The sequence below is a fragment of the Podarcis gaigeae genome (genome assembly GCF_964106915.1).
Source record: "Podarcis gaigeae genome assembly, chromosome: 14".
NCBI classification, from domain to species: domain Eukaryota; kingdom Metazoa; phylum Chordata; class Lepidosauria; order Squamata; family Lacertidae; genus Podarcis; species Podarcis gaigeae.
The window spans coordinates 44,836,950-44,857,588 of NC_139690.1; the positions used below are offsets into that span (position 1 = coordinate 44,836,950).

At 48.3% G+C, this 20,639-nt stretch overlaps 2 protein-coding genes across 4 annotated transcripts in view; one reads left to right on the forward strand and one right to left on the reverse strand.

The window, feature by feature from the left end:
- Nucleotides 1-1,156, forward strand: part of BFAR (bifunctional apoptosis regulator) — a 17,245-nt gene extending 16,089 nt beyond the window's left edge. For all 3 annotated transcript variants that reach the window (XM_083711660.1, XM_083711662.1, XM_083711661.1), the window contains one exon: nt 190-1,156. In XM_083711660.1, the coding sequence (XP_083567786.1) occupies nt 190-382 (193 nt within the window). In that variant the 3' untranslated portion in view covers nt 383-1,156. The remainder of the gene's footprint in view (nt 1-189) is intronic.
- PLA2G10 (phospholipase A2 group X) lies at nt 915-19,890 on the reverse strand. Its single transcript, XM_083711921.1, has 4 exons — nt 19,659-19,890; nt 8,741-8,906; nt 4,546-4,652; nt 915-1,767 (listed from the first exon to the last, which is right to left on the reverse strand). The coding sequence occupies exons 1-4, from the start codon at nt 19,723-19,725 to the stop codon at nt 1,619-1,621; spliced, it is 489 nt and encodes a 162-aa protein (XP_083568047.1). The 5' UTR covers nt 19,726-19,890; the 3' UTR covers nt 915-1,618.
- Between the last annotated feature and the right edge of the window lie 749 nt (nt 19,891-20,639).

A 20,639-nucleotide genomic window follows, 5' to 3' on the forward strand; every position in this document is an offset into this window, starting at 1 on the left:
GAGCTTGTTTAAAACTCTCCTTAAAACTATTACGGTGGTGTTTTCCTGTAAATGATTGAACACATTTGCTTTCCCTGAACTGTTGTGTGTTGCGCAAGGATGTTTCTAGTGCAGCTTCTGCAAGAGTTCCAAAGGTTCATCGGAAATGAGATCTAGGGCTCTAATCTGCTCTTTTCCCTCCCCATCTAGGACAATTCCTCACCGGATGTGGGGCCATTTCTGGAAAGTGTCCACCCAGGGACTCCTCATGGCTATTTTCTGGCCAGTTATTCCTCAGTTTGTTTGCAACTGCCTGTTCTACTGGGCTTTGTACTTTAACCCAATTATAAACATTGATCTTGTGGTGAAAGAAATCCGTCGCTTGGAAACTCAAGTACTTTGATGGCGTGTTCTGGGATCGGCACTGTGCTGTTCAGTCCTGAACCATCTGGTGACCGGGAGCTGCCAATTTAATTTTCTTTCCACAGTGACAAAACTTGTGATTTTTTTTTTAATGGCACACCTACTTTTGCAGCAAGTCTTCCTTTTCAAAGCTGTGACGGCGGCAACAAGTGAAGGGAGGTGCTTCTCTGCTTTTCCTCGAGGAGAACGAACAGTTAATTTCCCTGTAATCAGGATGTTTGCTTTTGGACTAATCGAAGCGCCAACCTTTCTGTGCCACTCTCTGTATCTGGCCATGTAGCACAAGAAGCCTGATGAGAAATCTAAGCAGTCAGGCTCCTTTTTCGTGCAAAAGTTAAGCAGCTGTATACCCTTAAGAGACACCTGACCCTTCTAAAAATGGCTCAGATCCTGACTCGGACCCCTTTTCCTTATACACACAGCTCTGGTCGTGTTTGTGAATTTGAAGTAATTTCTGTTGCTGTATTGATTTACTAGATCTACTTGCCAACTGCTACCACTTTTTCTTTTAGAAAAAAGGGAAAATATGTTCTGCACGTAAATACCAATTGATTGTGAGACGGTGGGCTTTTCCCCTGTACGTAGATGAACGCCTCCTGCTGCCACTTGTTAAATGTATGCCAAAACCAAGATTAGCTTTATTTTAAATGATGTGCCCCTATAAATTAAACTTGATTCTGCGTTTGTAATGATATGATCTTCAGATTTGCATATGAACATTTTTAAGAATTAAAACGGAAGATTTTTTTTCTAATATTTATTATTAGTATTACATTTTTACCAAGAACCCTTATTCCTCTCCCCCTTCTTCCCTTCACAGCAACCCTGTGAGGTAGGCTGGTCTGAGGTTTCATGGTCAAGCAAACTTTTGCCTGGGGTATACAAGATAAGGAAATGGTTACTCTGGGGGCTGAGTCCTTTCTGGACGACACTTCAGACTTATAACCCAGAGGAGAATATCACATACTGAATTGAAATGAGATGTACCGAGGTTAGGTAGGCAGCTTTGTGTCACCTGGGCCAAGGAGCTGGGTTGGAGCATGTTATCTCCTTCTGTTTCTTGTTTGAAGAATGGCTGAAATTATTTGGAAGTTGGTCTAGACAATACCCATCCAAAGCTGGGTGAAATCTAGAGCCGCTTTGATTTGTTTTTGAGAAGTGACTCGAGGAGGGAATGTCCCATGTCCGTAAAATCTGGCCCAAGTGACGCCTTTTCTTAATCATCTTCACATTGAGGGTTGAACGACCCACATAAAGTATCTGGCCAGAACAAATACTGGGAATTGTAGGGGGCGCTTGCCAGACACTTGGCTGCTTCGCGGTCGCATTCACAAGCCATTTTTTGGCACTTGTCTTCTATATCCTCTGTGGAAAGAAAAAGGGAGACCAGGAATCAAGCCCATGATTCGAGGCATTGCAAAATGGGTACCAGAGTGCGCAGATTTTTCTGGCCTTCAGCAGAACGAGACAGAATGAAATACTTACTTAGATACTAAATATTTTGAATAAAACTGGATGCCCAGGGTCTTGGAAGGGCCAGTGTCTTTAGGAATGACAGAAACATTAATGGAATGAAGCACATCCTATATGTGGTTACTCTGAAGTAAGTCCCACTGTAAGTGGGTAGGGCAGCCTCCCTTAACCTACTGCCCTAGATTCCCAGTTCCCATCTAGCAGCCACCAACAGCCCTCTGCTCCATGAATTTGGCTAATCTTTTTAAGTCATTAAGTTGGTGGGTATCACTGCCTCCTGTGGGAGCGGGTTCCACAATTTAACCATGCAGAGAGTGAAGAAATCCTTTCTTTTTATCTATTCCAAATCTTCCAACATTCAGCTTTGATAGATGTCCACAAGTTCCAGTGTTACGAAAGAGGGAGAAAAGTTTCTCTCCACTTTCTCCATGCCATGTGGAATCCTAAAAAAATCTATCTTGTCGCCTCTCCTCTATGCTGCCCTCTTTCCTCCATCCCATTGGAACATTTCAGTTGCCCTTTTCTGAACCTTTTCCATATCCTTTTTGAGGCAAGGCGACCAGAACTGTACTCCAAATGCAGTTGCCCCCTAGATTTGTATAACAGCACGGTGATAAATTCCTTTCCTAATGAACCCTAGCGTGGAATTTGCTTTTTTCCACAGCGGTCACACACAAAATCTGCAACGTCCGAGTTGTCGTTCAGCAGCATCTGGAGGGCCAAAGGTTCGCCACATCTGCTTAATCTGACATGGACACCTCTCTGAAATTCCTTGCCATAGCTGTCAACTTACAGATTTGAAAATAAGGGACCAGCAGCCTCGAAAATAAGGGATCAGCAGCCAAAATAAGGGATTTTAGTCAACCAGCTGAAATATGAAGTTAAAGGGGACCAGATAATTTGGGAGAGCAGCGCCGGTTTTTAGCCCTTCGTTTCCAGAGGTTGCTGCTCAAGACACCAGCTGATGAAACACTGCAATTAAATTACAAGCAGCAACCGCTTTTTGCGCAAAACGAAGTCCAAGCTACGAAGATGCTGCTGCAGTTCTGTATCTTTTCTCTCGTGCTCCATCTGCAGCTCTCAGTTCCATCAGGTGGGGCGGGAGGAAGGGGGGAGGGAAATAGCGCCCAGAAGTAAACCAGCAGATCAGACCATCGATGCTAGTCTACCACTACAAATCTATGGGAGAAGCGCTTGCGGTCCTTCATCCGCTTTCCCCTCTATGGTTAGCTCTTGGAACACCTGCCTGCACCTGCGCCGCCGCCTCCTCTCTCTGAACTGCTTTCTCTATAGTTGCCCTCGCTCTCCTCTCAAGGCTCCTCAACAATTCATAGGCTGCGCCAGGCTGCCCATCTCATCTGGGTCCTTCGGCAGCACAGCCGCAGTACAGCCTAGCGGGAGCGGCAGTGACGGGCAGAGGGGAGGCCCCAGGGAGAGACGCTCAGTTCATCGGCCGCGAGGAGGATGGCGGCGGAAGGGCCTGAGGCTCCAGACAGTCCTGGCGGGGAGGGGCTCCCGGGGGCCGAGGCTGGTGAGAGGAGGCCGGAGGGGGGCGGGGCGGGCAGCCAAGCAACACAGCTGGAGCCTCCCTCCTCCCTGGCTGGCAGGGAGGGAGGGAGAGGAGCTGTTTCCTTTGAAACCCAGGAAATTTAAGGGACATCATCAATAAGGGACAGCAGCGGGACACGGCTCTGGGATAAGGGAGTTTCCCGCCAAATAAGGGACGGTTGACAGCTATGTTCCTTGCTTACAGCTAGAATATCTCTTGGGCCTTAGAATCACAGAACTGTAGCATCAGAAGAGGCCACAAGGGGCATCTAGTCCAAAGCCATGCAATTCAGGAATAGCAGCTAAAGAATCCAAGCCGGATCAGGGCCGTGTTGTTTTCCCTGCGGTGCAGGGCCTGGTGTCAGGATGCTGAGCATTGCATTCAGGTCCTAGGCAAAGAGGGCTGCTGATGCTACTAGCAGATATGGCCACCAGGGTGAATGAAGGGGGCAATTAGGGGCTGCAATGCTGCCAGTCTCCATGTCAGTGGGGCCAGCTGTTGGAGAAGCTGAAGGAGGCCAGGGTGGGCTCCAGCGATCCAGCTGCAGCATGGGTGCCCTGCCAACTCTACCCAGCTCTGAAGCCATGCCTGCTTGGCGGTTTCAAGTGGGCAAGCTTTGCCCTTGGTTCTGAGAAGAAATGGAAACTGCAAAACGAGTCTCTTAAAAGTGCATCCCTAAGAGAGGGCAGGGACGCGGGTGGCGCTGTGGGTTAAACCACAGAGCCTACGACTTGCCGATCAGAAGGTTGGCAGTTTGAATCCCCACAACGGGCTGAGCTCCCGTTGCCTGGTCCCTGCTCCTGCCAACCTAGCAGTTTGAAAGCACCTCAAAGTGCAAGTAGATAAATAGGTACCGCTCCGGCGGGAATGTAAATGGCGTTTCTGTGTGCTGCTCTGGTTCTCCAGAAGCGGCTTAGGCATGCTGGCCACATGACCCAGAAGCTGTACGCCGGCTCCCTTGGCCAATAAAGCGAGATGAGCGCCTCAACCCCAGTCGTCCGCGACTGGACCTAATGGTCAGGGGTCCCTTTACCTTTAAGAGAGGGCAGGAGGGGAGGTTGTCAGATACAGCTGCCGTTATGGCAGCAAAGCTCCTCCCCACCAAGGGAATATCCACTCACCACACTTGGCCGAATTGTTCTCGCACTCCCAGGTGTACTTCTGCAACTTGGGGGAGCAGCCCTCCTTCTCGGCTTCTCCGTAGCAGCAGTCATGCTGGAAGCAGCACCTGCCGGCCCCAGAAGAGAGGATGATGGCTTTGTTTTTAGAACATTTGCACAATGCCCTACGGCCAGAGCAGCTCTCAGGGCGACTTGCATGTGTGGATGCACACACAGTTAAAGCAAGGCAAGGCATTCCCTGCCTGCGTGTATCGACAACTGAAGAGACACAACACATTCATATCTGAAGGAGTGTCTCCACCCCCATCGTTCAGCCTGGACACTGAGGTCCAGCTCTGAGGGCCTTTTGGCGGTTCTCTCGCTGCGAGAAGCCAAGTTACAGGGAACCAGGCAGAGGGCCTTCTCAGTGGTGGCACCCTCCCTGTGGAACGCCCTCCCACTAGATGTCAAAGAGAACAACAACTACCAGACTTTTAGAAGGCAGCCCTCTTTAGGGAAGCTTTTAATGTTTGATGCATTACTGTATTTTAATACAGTGGTACCTTGGGTTACAGATGCTTCAGGTTACAGACGCTTCAGGTTACAGACTCCACTAACCCAGAAATAGTACTTCGGGTTAAGAACTTTACCTCAGGATGAGAACAGAAATCGTGCTCCAGCGGCGCGGCAGCAGCAGGAGGCCCCATTAGCTAAAGTGGTGCTTCAGGTTAAGAACAGTTTTAGGTTAAGAACAGACCTCCGGAAAGAATTAAGTACTGTACTTAACCTGAGGTACCACTGTATTTTGTTGGAAGCTACCCAGAGTGGCTGGGGATTATTATTATTATTTATTATTATTATTATTCCTGAATTGCAACATTCAGAGGAGTGTGACTTCTGCAGGACCGCCTCATTTCAGTTCCCATAAAATGCAAACTGGACAGGTTCGTCTTTAAATGCAAACTGAACCCAATGTATTCCCCGCCCCTAGTTACGCATAAGCTCTCTGGGAGCCAGCCAGCCAGCCTCTGCCACGAAGCTCTAAGGCAAAGGGAGAGCTTCCAAGTCTATGAAAAGGTCACCTTCCTCTCGACTCCTGGCCCTACGAGTTGCGTAGGAGGGCCTTCTTTTGGGGCGGATCAAAGCACCAGCTTGCCATCTCCATGCCTTCGAAACAACAGCAGCGGGAAGCTGACCTGCTAGCCTACATTTTAGTCTGGATTTGGGGCTGGGAGAAGTTCTGGGAGAAGTGGAAGCAGCTGGAGACGTGTGCCCCACTCTTCCAGTTGTGCCACGAGCATAGCAATTAAAGCCACATCTTCTCATTTTGCAAGATTGTGGGAAGCAATGGAAGTCTTGTTTTTCAAAAACTTCATTGCAGCAACAGGTGGTCGTAAAATATATCCCGTATAGATGGCTATATTTTGGGCGGTGGTTTTTTATTTTAGAACTGCCTAAGGATGTGGGTTATTTCCCCCAAACACAGGAAAAGCGGTTTGGCCTTAGCCAGAGAATCTGGTGCAGTTTCCAAGTTTGCACATTCTGATGTGGCAGTGGCTTTCTCTCTCTGGAATAGGGGTGGCCGAATCCATCAATTTCCGTGTCTCATTCTTCCAACTTTAAGTTCGTTTCACCACCTTTCTTTTACAAAGTCCTCACAATTCCCCCCCACCCCGGTATGCAGTTTTTTTTGTATGCAGTTTTTGTAGGCAGTATATGTTTTTGCAGGCAATTTCCCTAAACGCTATGCATTTTTGTCTATTTTCACTAATGAGAGAGAGTTTGGATTTGATATCCTGCTTTATCACTCCCCTTCAGGAGTCTCAAAGCGGCTAACATTCTCCTTTTCTCTTCCTCCCCCACAACAAACACTCTGTGAGGTGAGGGGGGCTGAGAGACTTCAGAGAAGTGTGACTGGCCCAAGGTCACCCAGCAGCTGCAGGTGGAGGAGCGGGGAAGCAAACCCGGTTCACCAGATTACGAATCTACCGCTCTTAACCACTACACTACACTGGCTCTCTATACATATACATATACTGTATGTACAGTGGAACCTTGGGTTGCGGATGTAATCCATGATGGAGGCATGTCCACAATCTGCAGCATTCGCATCCTGAAGTGCTGCATCTGCACCGGCGCGATTTGGCGCTTCTGCACATGTGTAAGCGGCGAAACCCAGAAGTAACCTGTTCTGGTACTTCCGGGTTTCCCGCGGTCCACAACCCGAAAACACGTAACCTGAAGCGTCCATAACATGAGGTATGACTGTATTTCGATGCACACTTTGCCGTTATATCTACATTCTACATACATTAGGTTTGGGAACTGATCTGCAAAATTTGGAGAAGGGCCCATTTCACAGGATAGCTGTGTTAAATTTGAAAATTTGAAATTTGTGTTACAGTTTCCGTATAGTTTTGCAAAGTGTGAATTAGGTACAGCATTCCCCCCCCCATCCTTACCCTTGAAGGTCTAATCTTACTCCTCCCCCGTCATCCTAGTCTCGTTTAAAATTATTCCCTACCCACAGGCTTATAATTTAAAAGACATGTCACACAAGGAAAATTACAGGGAGGGTAGAGGAAAAAATCAAACTCAGGCACCAATTCTTACAGTTAAATATAATGTCTTGAGGGGTGGGGCCACACCAAAGCTAGGCAGCTCCAAACCTTTGACTGAGTGCTCTCTTTCTTTTCAACTGGTTCCTGTTTGCTTATTTAGATTTCTAAATCATCCTTCCCATCCAGATGTTTGAAGCTGCTTAGCTTTGCTCTGGCCCAAGAATTATATTTAATTTTAAAGATCGGCATCTGAGTTTGCTTTTTTCCTCTACCCTCACATCCTTTCCCCCTCATGTGTCATGTCTTTTAAGTTGTAAGCTTGTGTGATGGGCACTCTGTCCCCAAAAAGGTAAACAGGAGAGAGGCTAGAGGCCTTCCTGTTAGGTATAATGAGATCCGAGGTACCAAGTTGTTTATGTATGCCCACTGCAGCAGCGAGAATCCTATATGAACAAAGATGGAGAGAGGAGATAGTCCCTGCAAAGGAGTGGCAGATGAAATTAACGGAATACGCAAAATTAGCAAGCTTAACCAAAAAAATTAGAGAGCAAGAAGAGAAAAGTTTTACAGAGGAATGGAAGCCATTTGTAGACTACTTAGAAAACCATTGTAAAAGTGTTAGAACTTTAATCGGTTCGGAGTAAGTTCAGCAGTTATAGTTTAGAAGGAGAATAATTTGAATGTTTAAATAGTTAGAAAAAAAATAGAATATGCAGCAGGAATGGGAAACTTTAGGAAGCCATGGAAGGATAGATGGGAAGTCGATGGAATAGAATTATAGATTAATGTAATGCAGTACTTTTTTCTGGGGGTATGCAGGGGTACGCATACCCCTAAACATTTTTGTGAATCTTTGTACTTTTGTCCATTTACTGTATTTATTTTCCCCGATTTGAACTATAAAATGGTGGTTTTCTTGATTCAAAATGAGAGTACCCCTAAACATTTTTAAAGAAAAAAAAGTACTGATGTAATGCATCTGTTTTCTCTTTTTTCCTTCCTTTTCTTTCACTTATTCTTCAGTTCTGTATTTTGCACTTTTATAAATTCATAAATAAAAATTAAATATAAAACAAAAAACTTGAACAGGAAAGGCTTTCTAGACTCAAAACTGTGTGTTCCTCCCCACTTAACTTTGGGATGTGGCGTTCCAAGGTGTCCTGAAAAATGACTTGCAGGAGAGAAAAAAGGACACCTCCCTCAAAAGTAAGTGTATCAGAAACCCAGAACCTTCGCCCATGGAGATTTCATCCCTTTGATCGTTTTCAAGTGCAATTTCTTCAACAGACGCATGTCACATTTCATGTTGTTTCTCTGCACCCAAGTACAGTGGTACCTCGGAAGCCGGACGGAATCTGTTCCGGAAGTCCGTTCAACTTCAAAAACGTTCGGAAACCAAGGTGTGGCTTCTGATTGGCTGCAGGAAGTTCCTGCAGCCAATTGGAAGTCGTGTCGGACGTTCGGGTTCCAAAGGACATTCGCAAACCGGAACACTCACTTCCGGGTTTGCGGTGTCTGGGAGCCAAAACGTTCGACTCTCAACGCATTCGCCAACCAAGGTACGGCTGCAGTGTTAGATAGAGATAGGGGAGGAAATAATGCATTTCCAGAACAGAACGTTTCAGATATTTTGACCTGCCGAGTCTCATACTCACCAGTCTGCTTTGTCCCTGGGATAGCCGGTCCCTCCCAAACCGCAGTAGCACCCATAGCGCATATAGGCAAATGGCGAGCGCTGTGTGGTGCATAAGATTGCCCCAGCGAGCTGGATGAGTCCCCGGCGGGTCCGTGGCGCAGCATGTCCCAATGGGCTTCCTGTAGCTAGGGAAAGGAAAGCAGATGGGTCAGGATCTGTAGAGCACTTTCTACGCAAGAAGAACTTGTCAGCGGGCTGCCTCTTGTGGCCAGATGTGGCGTTTGCTCTCCTAGGTGTGTGACATCATACTGGGTTCATAAGGAAAGGGTTAAGGTAAAGGTAAAGGGACCCCTGACCATTAGGTCCAGTTGTGGCCGTCTCTGGGGTTGCAGCACTCATCTCGCTTTACTGGCCGAGGGAGCTGGCGCACAGCTTCCGGGTCATGTGTCCAGCATGACTAAGCTGCTACTGGCGAACCAGAGCAGTGCACAGAAACACCGTTTACCTTCCTGCCAGAGCGGTACTTATTTATCTACTTTCACTTTGACATGCTTTTGAACTGCTAGGTTGGCAGGAGCAGGGACCGAGCAACGGGAGCTCACTCCGTTGCGGGGATTCGAACCACCAACCTTCTGATCCACAAGTCCTAGGCTCTGTGGTTTAACCCACAGTGCTACCCGTGTCCCTTAACGAAAGGGTTAACTAATTGTAAAATGACTAACCGATGGGAACCCAAGGGGAGGAATTTGAGTTAGAGTTAGGGGGGTTGAGAAGTTAGTCTGGAGTTAGAGAAGAGACAGAGAGAGGATAAGTCTGTGGGTTGGGCTAGTCTGATGTGGAAGAGTGAGAGTATCTGTTAAGAGGAGTCAGTCAAACAGTTGATATAATCAGTCAGAAGGTATTAGGAAGGTATAGGCCGGTAAAGAAACTAAAGTTAAGAAACTGACAGGAATTTTTTTTCTGAGAAGCCATAAACTTGTTAATGCTTTAAAATAAACTTGTTTATTTGGTTCAAGTTTAACAACTGTCTGGACTCAGTGTTTTACCCAAGAGTAACGGGTTGGCAGCAGCGGGGAAGCGAGCACAGGGATCAATAGACCATTAAACATCCAGGGACCCTGTGTGACCGCCACACCAGGGGGCCACTGGCAGACGAAGGTGGGGGCACAGTGAGCAGCCCACCCCCGGTGTCATCTGGGGGGGTGTTGACATCGTGGCTGCCACTGCCCCCTGGGATGCTCAGCACTCACCGTGCACGCCCCGGGACGCATGTCACTTGCTGCACACCCTCCCAATGCGTGTAACACCCCCTGCGGGCAGTGTGCCACCGCCCTGGGACGTGCGCCAGCCACACCCCTGGATGTTCACCGCTCCAGGTGATGGAGCAGGTAGTGGGGGTGGTACAAGGAGGAGTATTCAGAGGGAGAAGAAGGAGCAGACTGAGAAGAGGAGGTGTAGAAAGCTGGAGGGGCCACAGGGTTTAGTGAGCAGGGAGAGTCTGTGCCAGAAAACAGTCCAGACTCAGATGCAGAAGCGGAGGCTGGAGAGGAGGGGAGGCCAGGAGACAGAGATAAGCCAGGCTACTGATGAAGCCAGGCAATCTTCCTGTCCTGCTGCAAGAAGCTGCCCTGGTCTCCCAGAACATGCAGAGGAATGAAGAGGGCAGAGCAATAAGAGACAAGGCTGTAGAGTCTCAGATCACTCAGGAAGGAAGACGACTAGGGGAGCTGGGGGAAGGTGGGAACCTTCAGTCTTCACAACGGCTTCACTGGGGCAAGACCTCCTGGAAAGAATTGCCGAGACCACCAGACCTGAGCTATGGTTTGTTTCCTTCGATAAAGAGTTAACTTCGCTGGCCTTGGGCGATTTATTGTTTCAGCGCTGACCTACGCCTGATTGCAGTCCTGACATCACAATCACCTCTCCCAAGCTGCACCCACTGCCAAATGTCACATGTGTTGGCACACACGGTTTGTTGACAAAGCATAAAAGACATCGAAGGGCACAGGGACAGAGGGTGCTGCCTTTTGCAGAAGGAGAACACCCGTCCGTCGAGCTGACTGGCAGAGGCTCTCCAGGCTCCAGGCAGGGGGAAATGCCAGCCCCATTTGGAGATCCCAGATCTTGAACCTGGGATCTCCTGCACGCAAAACATATCCTTCCCTAAGGAGCCGTAGACTGTCCACAGGCTGTAAGTGCTTTGCCACTGGGAAAGAGAGAGAGAATGACTATTCCCCTTGGCTGGGGCAAACGTAGAATGCCAAAAAGGATGTTGTGGGTCTGCACAAAATGCACATATTTTAAGTGTTATGTTCAGAGGCACATTTAGAAATAATTACTGTGATTTAAGGAGAAGAGTACCTCCCTAAAGGGAGGCGGGTGGCGCTGTGGGTTAAACCACAGAGCCTAGGACTTGCCGATCAGAAGGTCGGCGGTTCGAATCCCCATGACGGGGTGAGCTCCCGTTGCTTGGTCCCTGCTCCTGCCAACCTAGCAGTTCGAAAGCACGTCAAAGTGCAAGTAGATAAATAGGTACCACTCCGGCAGGAAGGTAAACGGTGTTTCCATGTGTTGCTCTGGTTTGCCAGAAGTGGCTTAGTCATGCTGGCCACATGACTTGGAAGCTATACGCCAGCTTCCTCAGCCAATAAAGCGAGATGAGTGCCGCAACCCCAGAGTCGGTCACGACTGGACCTAATGGTCAGGGGTCTCTTTACCTTTACCTTACCTTCCTAAAGTCAGGGGGAGGCAAGCACTCTGTGACCTGTGTGGGGGACTGCTCAGCCTGAAATCTGAGACTTCACCCTGTCTAGATGGAAGCTGGAACTTGTGGCCTCGTAGGAGAAAGTGGAGGCTCCGTTCAGTCACTCTGCTTTCGGTAGGGCGTGGGAACCTAACCTGAGGAATGCACCTTTTATTTGCTTACTGTGGGCAATGTCTACTTTTTGAAACCTGACTTACTCAAAAGGAGGTATGTGTGCTGGCTGCAAGCAGCTGGAGAAACCTCAAAAGTTGTGTGAGTCAGCACAGCTCTCCAGAGCTAAAAGAACGAGTCAAAGGGCCCCCGACTCTGAACTCTCTCTCATTCCCACTTACTGCCTTGAGGGACAACTTCAGGAGAAGAAAAGGCTAAGGAGTAAACCCTATACAAATGCAGAGTGGATTTGTCCCTAAGGTGGTTAGATGCCTTGTATGCCTAATTCCAGCAACTCCTGCAGCTAAAATTTTGCTCTGCTTTCCTTCGGATCACCTCAGCGAGGCTGAGAGGGGGTGCTTGCCATCTGGGCAGCCCAGGTCCTCCATGCACACTCCCATCAGCCCCCAGAAGGCATGGCCAAGGGCCAGGGATGATAGGAGACAACAACAACAACAACAACAACAACAACAACAACAACAACAACAACAACAACAACAACAACTTATTATTTATACCCTCCCCATCAGGCTGGATTTCCCCAGCCACTCTAAGTGGCTCCCAACATCATCATCATCATAGCAATAAAACTTCAAACGTTAAAAACTTCCCTAAACAGGGCTGCCTTCAGATGTCTCCTGAAAGTCAGATAGTTGTTTATTTCCTTGACATCTGATGGGAGGGCGTTCCACAGGGCAGGTGCCACTCTCCTCTCTAGCCATACGTCAAGCTGTCTGAAGCTGATAGGACTTCTAATGACACCAGGAAGGACACGGGTTGCCAGCCTCTGGCTTACTGTGTTGGACATTTTGCTTCAAATCTCCACTCAGCCACAGAGTTTCATGGGTGGCCTGTCCAACTTCACAAGGTTGCTGCAATGATACTAATAATAATTTATTATTTATACCCTGCCCATCTGGCTGGGTTTCCCCAGTCGCTCTGGGCGGCTCCCAACAGAATATTAAAAACACAATAAAGCATCAAAGATTAAAAAATTCTCTAAACAGGGCTGCCTTCAGATGTCTTCTAAAAGTCAGAGTTGTTTATTTCCTTGACATCTGGTGGGAGGGTGTTCCATGGGGCGGGCACCACCACCAAGAAGGCCCTCTGCCTGGTTCCCTGTAGCCTCACTTCTCGCAATGAGGGAACTGCCAAAAGGCCCTCGGAGCTGGACCTCAGTGTCTGGGCTGAACGATGGGGGTGGAGACGCTCCTTCAGGTCCACCGGGCCGAGGCCGTAGCTCAGCAACACCCGGAGGGCCAAAGGTTCCCCATCCCTGCTTGAAATGTATAATGTGTGGGTGGCCTTACTTAATTTCCGCCCCACCCTTCCTCCCCAAGGAGCTCAGGCTGGCATAAGCAAAAAAGCAAACCAGCAAATAACATGCAAAAACTTTTATAAACATCCACCTAAGGCGCACGTTTCATTTCAAGTTTGCCAGAAAAGCATATTTGGGCCGTCCGGTGCCAAAGGGATTGTTTGGACTCAGTCTGACCCTTATGTTTCCTTCCCCTTATGGTTTTGATCTATGGGCTACTTTTAAAACGAGGCTGCATTTTAAATTGCATTTTAACCTGTATTTAAATTGGGGTTTTTTTCCTGTTATGTTTTTCCTGTAATTTTACTGGTGTTAGCTGCCCTGGGCCGGGGAAAGCGGGGTATAAATAAAATTTATTATTATTATTATCATCATCATCTCTAGCACCACCTGAACTCCCTGAATTCCACCCCACCACCCCCAGTCCCAATGGTCACAAGTCCACTGATAGGTATTTGTCATGTGGCGCAGGGAGGATGGCATTGCGCTTCACAGAAAGAGAGTCCAAAAACTACTGGGTGCATGTAGGACCTCTTGGAAGCTCCTCAGGAGAGGCAGCGTGGTGTAGTGGTTAGATTGTCGTGCTAGGTCCTGGGAGGCCAGGATTCAGGTCCCCACTCAGCCATGAAGTTCACTGTTTCTCAGCTGGACCTACCTCACAGGGCTGTTGTGAGGGCAAAATAACCTGCCTCAAATAAAATGGGGGGCGGAGAGGAATAACTGTGTGTGACACCTTGAGCTCCAAGGAAGAAAAGTGAGATGCAAATATAATTAATAAATAAATAAGCAAGCAAGCTTTTTGGAGCCCAGTCAGTGGTCCGTATAGTAAAAGCTATGGTTTTCCCAGTAGTGATGTATGGAAGTGAGAGCTGGACCATGAAGAAGGCAGGTCAACGAAGAATTGATGCTTTGGAATTATGGTGCTGGAGGAGACTCTTGAGAGTCCCATGGACTGCAAGAAGATCAAACCTCTCCATACTGAAGGAAATCAGCCCTGAGTGCTCACTGGAAGGACAGATCCTGAAGCTGAGGCTCCAATACTTTGGCCACCTCATGAGGAGAGAAGACTCCCTGGAAAAGACCCTGATGTTGGGAAAGATGAAGGGCACAAGGAGAAGGGGACGACAGAGGACGAGATGGTTGGATAGTGTTCTCGAAGCTACCAGCATGAGTTTGACCAAACTGCGGGAGGCAGTGGAGGACAGAAGTGCCAGGCGTGCTCTGGTCCATGGGGCCATGAAGAGTCAGACACGACTAAACAACAACAACAACAACAGTAAGATTGCCATTGGGCCAGGCACCTAGAGATTCGCACCCTCTGTCAGGAGTCTTGGGAGACCCTGATTCCATTTCTGACTGCTGAATTGTGTTCATTTCCTTCTTGCTTTTCCTATCTGCATTTGTTTGCTAGGCATAAACTGTTGTGTCAACAAAAGGCGAAGCACCACCCTGTGTACACTGCTGGCAAATACAAGAGGGTGAAAGGCAAACAGAGGAAAAGAGCAAAGCTCTCTGTCAAGATCCTGGCTCCCGTCTTTCCACGACGACATCAAAGCTGGCTTGCGAAGCAGCCGGATCCCGGACCGTCTGCCACGAACGACACCCTAACCCACAGGGTAGCTAGACCACCTTGCCAGCCCAGCTGCTGGGCGACAGAACAGAGGGGCAGACCGGGTGAGGGGTGTTGTAGTTTAGCATTTGCCTTGCATGCAGAAGGGCCCAGATCCCATCACCGACAGCATCCCTGTACCTCATGTCCACCCGCAAACTGTCCGTTTATTTCATCCCTCCTCCTCCCTGCTCCTTTTATAGCCATCCCTTTTTTTAAAACAGCTTCTCCCTCTGATCTGCTTCTTTCCTATTCCCAGTTTATTATCATTAGCCTTGGATTTATAGCTGCTGCCATAATCCATCCAGCCAAAATGCTCCTGTACGAGTAAGGGGGTGGTTTCAGCGTGGTGGATCCCAGCTGGTCTCCTCCAGAAAGGTGATTCTGGTGTCCTTAGCGCTGCTGCATTGCTAAGATCAGGCTGCAAGAGGCAAACAGGCCCCATCCGTCCCAGCTGGGATACTCTGGGGTCCGATTGATTTCAGCGAGAGAGATGCTCAGTGCCATTTCCAGGCAAGTCTATTCAAAGGCTGCTGCTTTCAATTGAATTTCCCTCCCAAGGACTGAAGCCTTAATCACGGGCTGCAATTGAGGATGGGATCTGACAGGGTTTAACTAGAAAGGGCAGGATTGCACCAGCTGTCATGGGCTCCCCAGCCAAAGGAATGCACATAGCAGGTAGTAAACTCTTCATTGTCAAAGTTGGAACAGTCATGTCTACAGCTCCAAATACAGTGGTACCCTGGGTTAAGTACTTAATTCGTTCCGGAGGTCCGTTCTTAACCTGAAACTGTTCTTAACCTGAAGCACCACTTTAGCGAATGGGGCCTCCTGCTGCTCCCGCCGCACCACCGGAGCACGATTTCTGTTCTCATCCTGAAGCAAAGTTCTTAAGCTGAAGCAATATTTCTGGGTTAACGGAGTCTGTAACCTGAAGCGTATGTAACTGAAGCGTATGTAACCTGAGGTACCACTGTATAAGGGACGTGGGTGGCGCTGTGGTCTAAACCACCGAGCCGCTTTGGCAGGGGTTGGCAAACTTTTTCAGCAGCTCCACTGTCCCTCAGGCCTTGTGGTGGGTCGGACTATATTTTGAAAAAAGAAGAATGAATTCCTATGCCCCACAAATAACTCAGAGATGCATTTTAAATAAAAGGACACATTCTACTAATGTAAAAACATGCTGATTCCTGGACCATCCATGGGCCGGATTTAGAAGGCGATTGGGCCGGATCAGGGCCCCGGGCCTTAGTTTGCCTACTCATGCTCTTGGGTTTGCCGATCGGAAGGTCGACAGTTCGAATCCCTGCGACGGGGTGAGCTCCCGTTGTTCTGTCCCAGCTCCTGCCAACCTAGCAGTTCGAGAGCATGCCAGTGCAAGTAGATAAATAGGCACCACTCTGGCGGGAAGGTAAACAGCATTCCTGTACACTCTGGTTTCCGTCACTCTGGTTTCCGTCACAGTTGAGCCAGAAGCGGTTGAGTCATGCTGGCCACATGACCCGGAAAGCGGGCTGCAGGCACACAACTGGAGACTGCAGGCACACAACTCCTTCATGGAAGTTGCCTCTGCTCATCTCGTTTCACACCCCTCCTGGTTCTGGGAGACAGTGGTGCAGGAGAGGTTGGGGAGGCCCCCAACTTCCTTCTTCCTCTGAGCCCTCCTGTGCTCCAGCTCTGAAGCTCCCCCTGCCTCTGACTCTTGCTTCCTGGTTGGTGCAGGCCCCCACAAATTCCTTTCCTTCCCCCCGGTGCACACTCATCAGATGGGCGTAAGGTATAAATAAAACCATCACCATCATCATCTGTGTCCTGCCAGTCCCTGACATTGCCCTTTGGTAGTGGCAGAATCAGGAACAGGGAATCTGCCTTATGCTGAGTTGGGCTGTTGGTCCATCTAACTTGGCATTGTCAACACTGGCCAGCAGCAGCTCTCTCGTATTTCAGGCAGGGATCCTTTCTCAGCCAAACCAGGAGATGCCACTGGGAATTGGACCTGGGACCTTCTGCTTGCAAGGCAGATTCACTACCACTGAACTGCGGACATTTCCTTACACACAGAGGCAGCCTTACCTAGAATCAATGTTGGCCCACCTAGCCAGTATTGTCAACTCTGACCGGCAGCAGCTCTCCAGGGCCTCAGTTTTTCCCATGACTTGCTACTCATCCTTTTAACTGGATATGCTGGGTACTGAAACCAGCACCTTCTGCATGAAGGCAGGTGCTCAGCACCAGTGAAGGGCCCCACTGGTATCCGCTGCTTTTCCCAAGTCAAAGTATTTGCCCCTTTAGCTCCAGCAGTGCCAGCTCTGGCAGGCAGCAGCTCACATGGGCTCAGTAAGAGGTTTTTCCTCCACTACCTGCAACCTGAGATGCTTTACACAACAAACAACACAAGCAACACGAAGACCAGTATACTAGATAGCACTGTAGTTCTTATTACATAATATACATGATTTAGTACAACAAAAACAAAATGTGTGCACTTGTAAATTCTCTAATATATCTGAAAACAAATGAACACATGTCTGTCAATCTTTGAAAGTCCATAAAAGTATACAGTGGTACCTCAGGTTACATATGCTTCAGGTTACATACGCTTCAGGTTACAGACTCCACTAACCCAGAAATAGTACCTCAGGTTAAGAACTTTGCTTCAGGATGAGAACAGAAAGCGGGCTCCGGCGGCGCGGCGACAGCAGGAGGCCATATTAGCTAAAGTGGTGCTTCAGGTTAAGAACAGTTTCAGGTTAAGTACGGACCTCTGGAACGAATTAAGTACTTAACCTGAGGTACCACTGTATAATGAGTCTATGGTTGAAACAAAGTAATAGATGCTATCCTATGGGCTAAGCAGTAAAACTTTTTAAGCGTTCATGGTGCCGAAGCAGTAAGTGAATTATCCCGAATAATCTGACTGTTTCGCTAGAATCTTCTTCAGCACAACACATAGATTAGAAAAATGCACAAGGAGCAGTGGTCATGAGGGTATGTAACAACTAAAAAGTTTTACCGCTTAGCCCACAGGATAGCATCTATTACTTTGTTTCAACCATAGACTCATTATACAGTGGTACCTCAGGTTACAGACGCTTCAGGTTACAGACTCCGCTAATCCAGAAATAGTGCTTCAGGTTAAGAACTTTGCTTCAGAAATCGTGTTCTGGCGGCGCGGCGGCAGCAGGAGGCCCCATTAGCTAAAATGGTGCTTCAGGTTAAGAACAGTTTCAGGTTAAGAACGGACCTCCGGAACGAATTAAGTACTTAACCTGAGGCACCACTGTACTTCTACAGACTTTCAAAGATTGACAGACGTGTGTTCATTTGTTTTCAGATATTTGAGAGAATTTACAAGTGTACACATTTTGGTTTTGTTGTACTAAATCATGTAATAAGAACTACAGTACTATCTAGTATTCTGGTCTTCGTGTTGCTTGTGCTGTTTGTTGGGTTAAGTTTGCAACACAGGGGTTTGTTGTTCTGTATACTTGAGATGCTTTAAGATGGCGATGCTGGGGGGTTGGACCTGGGACTTTCTGGGGGTTTAACCCTAAGCTACAGACTTTTCCCTGCCCCATATATTGAGCTGCCTGGTCCCACTGACTCCCTTCACTGGCAGCATCTCTCCAAAAGGGACTTGGATAAACCAAGGATTGAACCCAAGAACATCTCAAAGCAAGTGTTCTGCCAATAACATTATGGGCATAGCCAGAGGGGCAGCTGCACCCCTCAATCAAGTAAATAATAATAATAATAATAATATTAATAATAATCATCATCATCATCATCATCATCTAATTAAAAATAGAAATAATCAGTATATTTGAAAATGACATAGCAGGCCTAAAGGGCTCTGCCCCTCTCTCTTGCTCAGCAATGCACCCCTTGTACCTAGAGCCCTCATTTCGTCCCTTTCAGAGAGTAAAGACCTGCCTAAGGTCCACGAGGACAGGGGATTGTCTCCATGTGCTACGCTTACTGAGCATGCACAGAAAAAATTGCCTTGGGCCGAAAGGAGGAATTTGAGAAGGAAGTGCTGGGAAGATTTTCCACAAACCCAAGGAAACTTGTTTTAGTTTGGAATTTTTTAAAAAGAAAACGAGATTTAAAGAAGGTGTGTCCTTTGTAATTTTGCAAAATATAACCGCATGAAAGGTACCCCCAATGTTTTTATTTTATTTATTTATTTATTATTATTATTATTATTATTATTATTATTATTATTATTATTAAACTTCCTAGTTCCCAAATGACAAGATTTTGACAGATATTTTTTCCCCTGAGCCCTTGGGGGTCAAGAGAAAGTAATCTGAAACAAAAACTGTGGTGGAGACAGTTTGACAAGGACAATTTGAAAAGGAAGTGCTGGAAAGGTGTTCAGCAAACCCAAGAAAACTTGTTTCAGTTTGGATTTTTTTTTTAAGAAAACGAGATTTAAAGAAGTTGTGTCCTTTGTAATTTTGCAAAATATAACCACATGAAAGCTACTCCACGATGTTTATTATTATTATTATTATTATTATTTTATTATTATTATTATTATTATTATTATTATTATTATTATTATTATTATTATTATTTAACTTCCTAGTTTCCAAATGACTGAAGATTTTGACAGATTTTTTTCTTCCCCTGAGCCCTTGGGGGTCAAAAGAAAGTAACTTGAAACAACAACTGTGGGGGAGACATTTCATTCCGAATCTGCTAGGCGGAGCCAAACAGAGGATGGTGACAGTGGAGTGTCAAGATCCCAGATCTTAGTTCTGAATTAAATGGGGAAAGTGGGAGCTGCCTTCTAGCGGATAAGGGCGTCGGTGCGTCAAGCTCCGTCTTACGCACACCGAACGCCAGCTGCTCTCCGGGACTCCAGACCGGGTGGGGGGCTCCCTATACCCAAGATTGCACCAAGGACCTATTCCGACCGAGAGCCGGGCTGCATCGCCCTGGGAGCCGACGGGGCGCCCGAGAGCGGCTCTGCAAAGCCTGGAGGCTTTGGTGGCGCGCCTTCAACCAAGGCGCTCAGCGCATCTGCCGGCGCCCGAGGCGGGCATGTGCCCAGGGGGCACCGGAGCCCGTCGGCTTTCCTGCCCACTCACCCGTCCGCAGCAGGAGCAGCAGGCACAGCAGCAGCAGCAGCGCCGGGCGTCGCCCCGCCGGGCCCATCAAGCAGCGATCTCGGGGAAGGCGTCGAGGCAAGTGGCTGGCGCGCTCCGCCGTGCGTCCCGTCGAGGCGCTGCTGCAGCTCCTGCTGGCCGCGAGCGACGTGGCTGGCACTGCCGCCTCCTCCCGCCGCCGGCTCGGCCTGGACCCATATCCTCTCCCCGCCCGCCCACAGCCAGCCCTGCACGTGTCCGACGGGGCGGCCCGCGAGGCGGAGCCGGAGGGCGGTGGGAATGTCCCAAGTTGCTGGGCATTGTTATTCAAATGGGGTGTGTGCACCGCATCGTGTGATCCATTACGCGAGCCGGGGCTTACCTGCCACCCCCAATATTTTATTCAAGTTGGCACCCCTGTCCAAGACAGAGGACCATCCAACCTCTGCTTAAAAACCTCCAAGGATGGAGAACCCACCACACTCCGAGGGAGACCGTTCTACTGCTGAACAGCTTCTTGTCAGAAAGTTCTTCCTGATGTTTATATGGAATCTCCTTTCTTATAACTTGAAGCCATTGTTTCCAGCCCTACCCTCCAGAGCAGGATAAAGCAAACTTGCTCCCTCTTCCACGTGACAGCCCTTGAGATATTTGAAGATGGCTATTATGGGAGGGACAGGAGTGGTGCTGTGGGTTAAACAACAGAGCCTAGGACTTGCCGATCAGAAGGTCGGCGGTTCGAATCCCCATGACGGGGTGAGCTCCCGTTGCTCGGTCCCTGCTCCTGCCAACCTAGCAGTTCGAAAGCACGTCAAAGTGCAAGTAGATAAATAGGTACCACTCTGGCGGGAAGGTAAACGGTGTTTCCATGCGCTGCTGTGGTTCGCCAGAAGCGGCTTAGTCATGCTGGCCACATGACCTCAGCCAGTAAAGCAAGATGAGAGCTGCAACCCCAGAGCCGGTCACGACTGGACCTAATGGTCA

What these genes read in the sequence shown, in the direction of transcription:
- PLA2G10 (XM_083711921.1), bottom strand. Translation starts at nt 19,725, where the DNA reads ATGGGCCCGGCGGGGCGACGCCCGGCGCTGCTGCTGCTGCTGTGCCTG. An exon ending in GCTGCTCCTGCTGCGGACGG is followed by an intron (nt 8,907 to 19,658) that starts GTGAGTGGGCAG and finishes TCCTTTCCCTAG; the next exon opens with CTACAGGAAGCCCATTGGGA. An exon ending in CCCAGGGACAAAGCAGACTG is followed by an intron (nt 4,653 to 8,740) that starts GTGAGTATGAGA and finishes TGGGGCCGGCAG; the next exon opens with GTGCTGCTTCCAGCATGACT.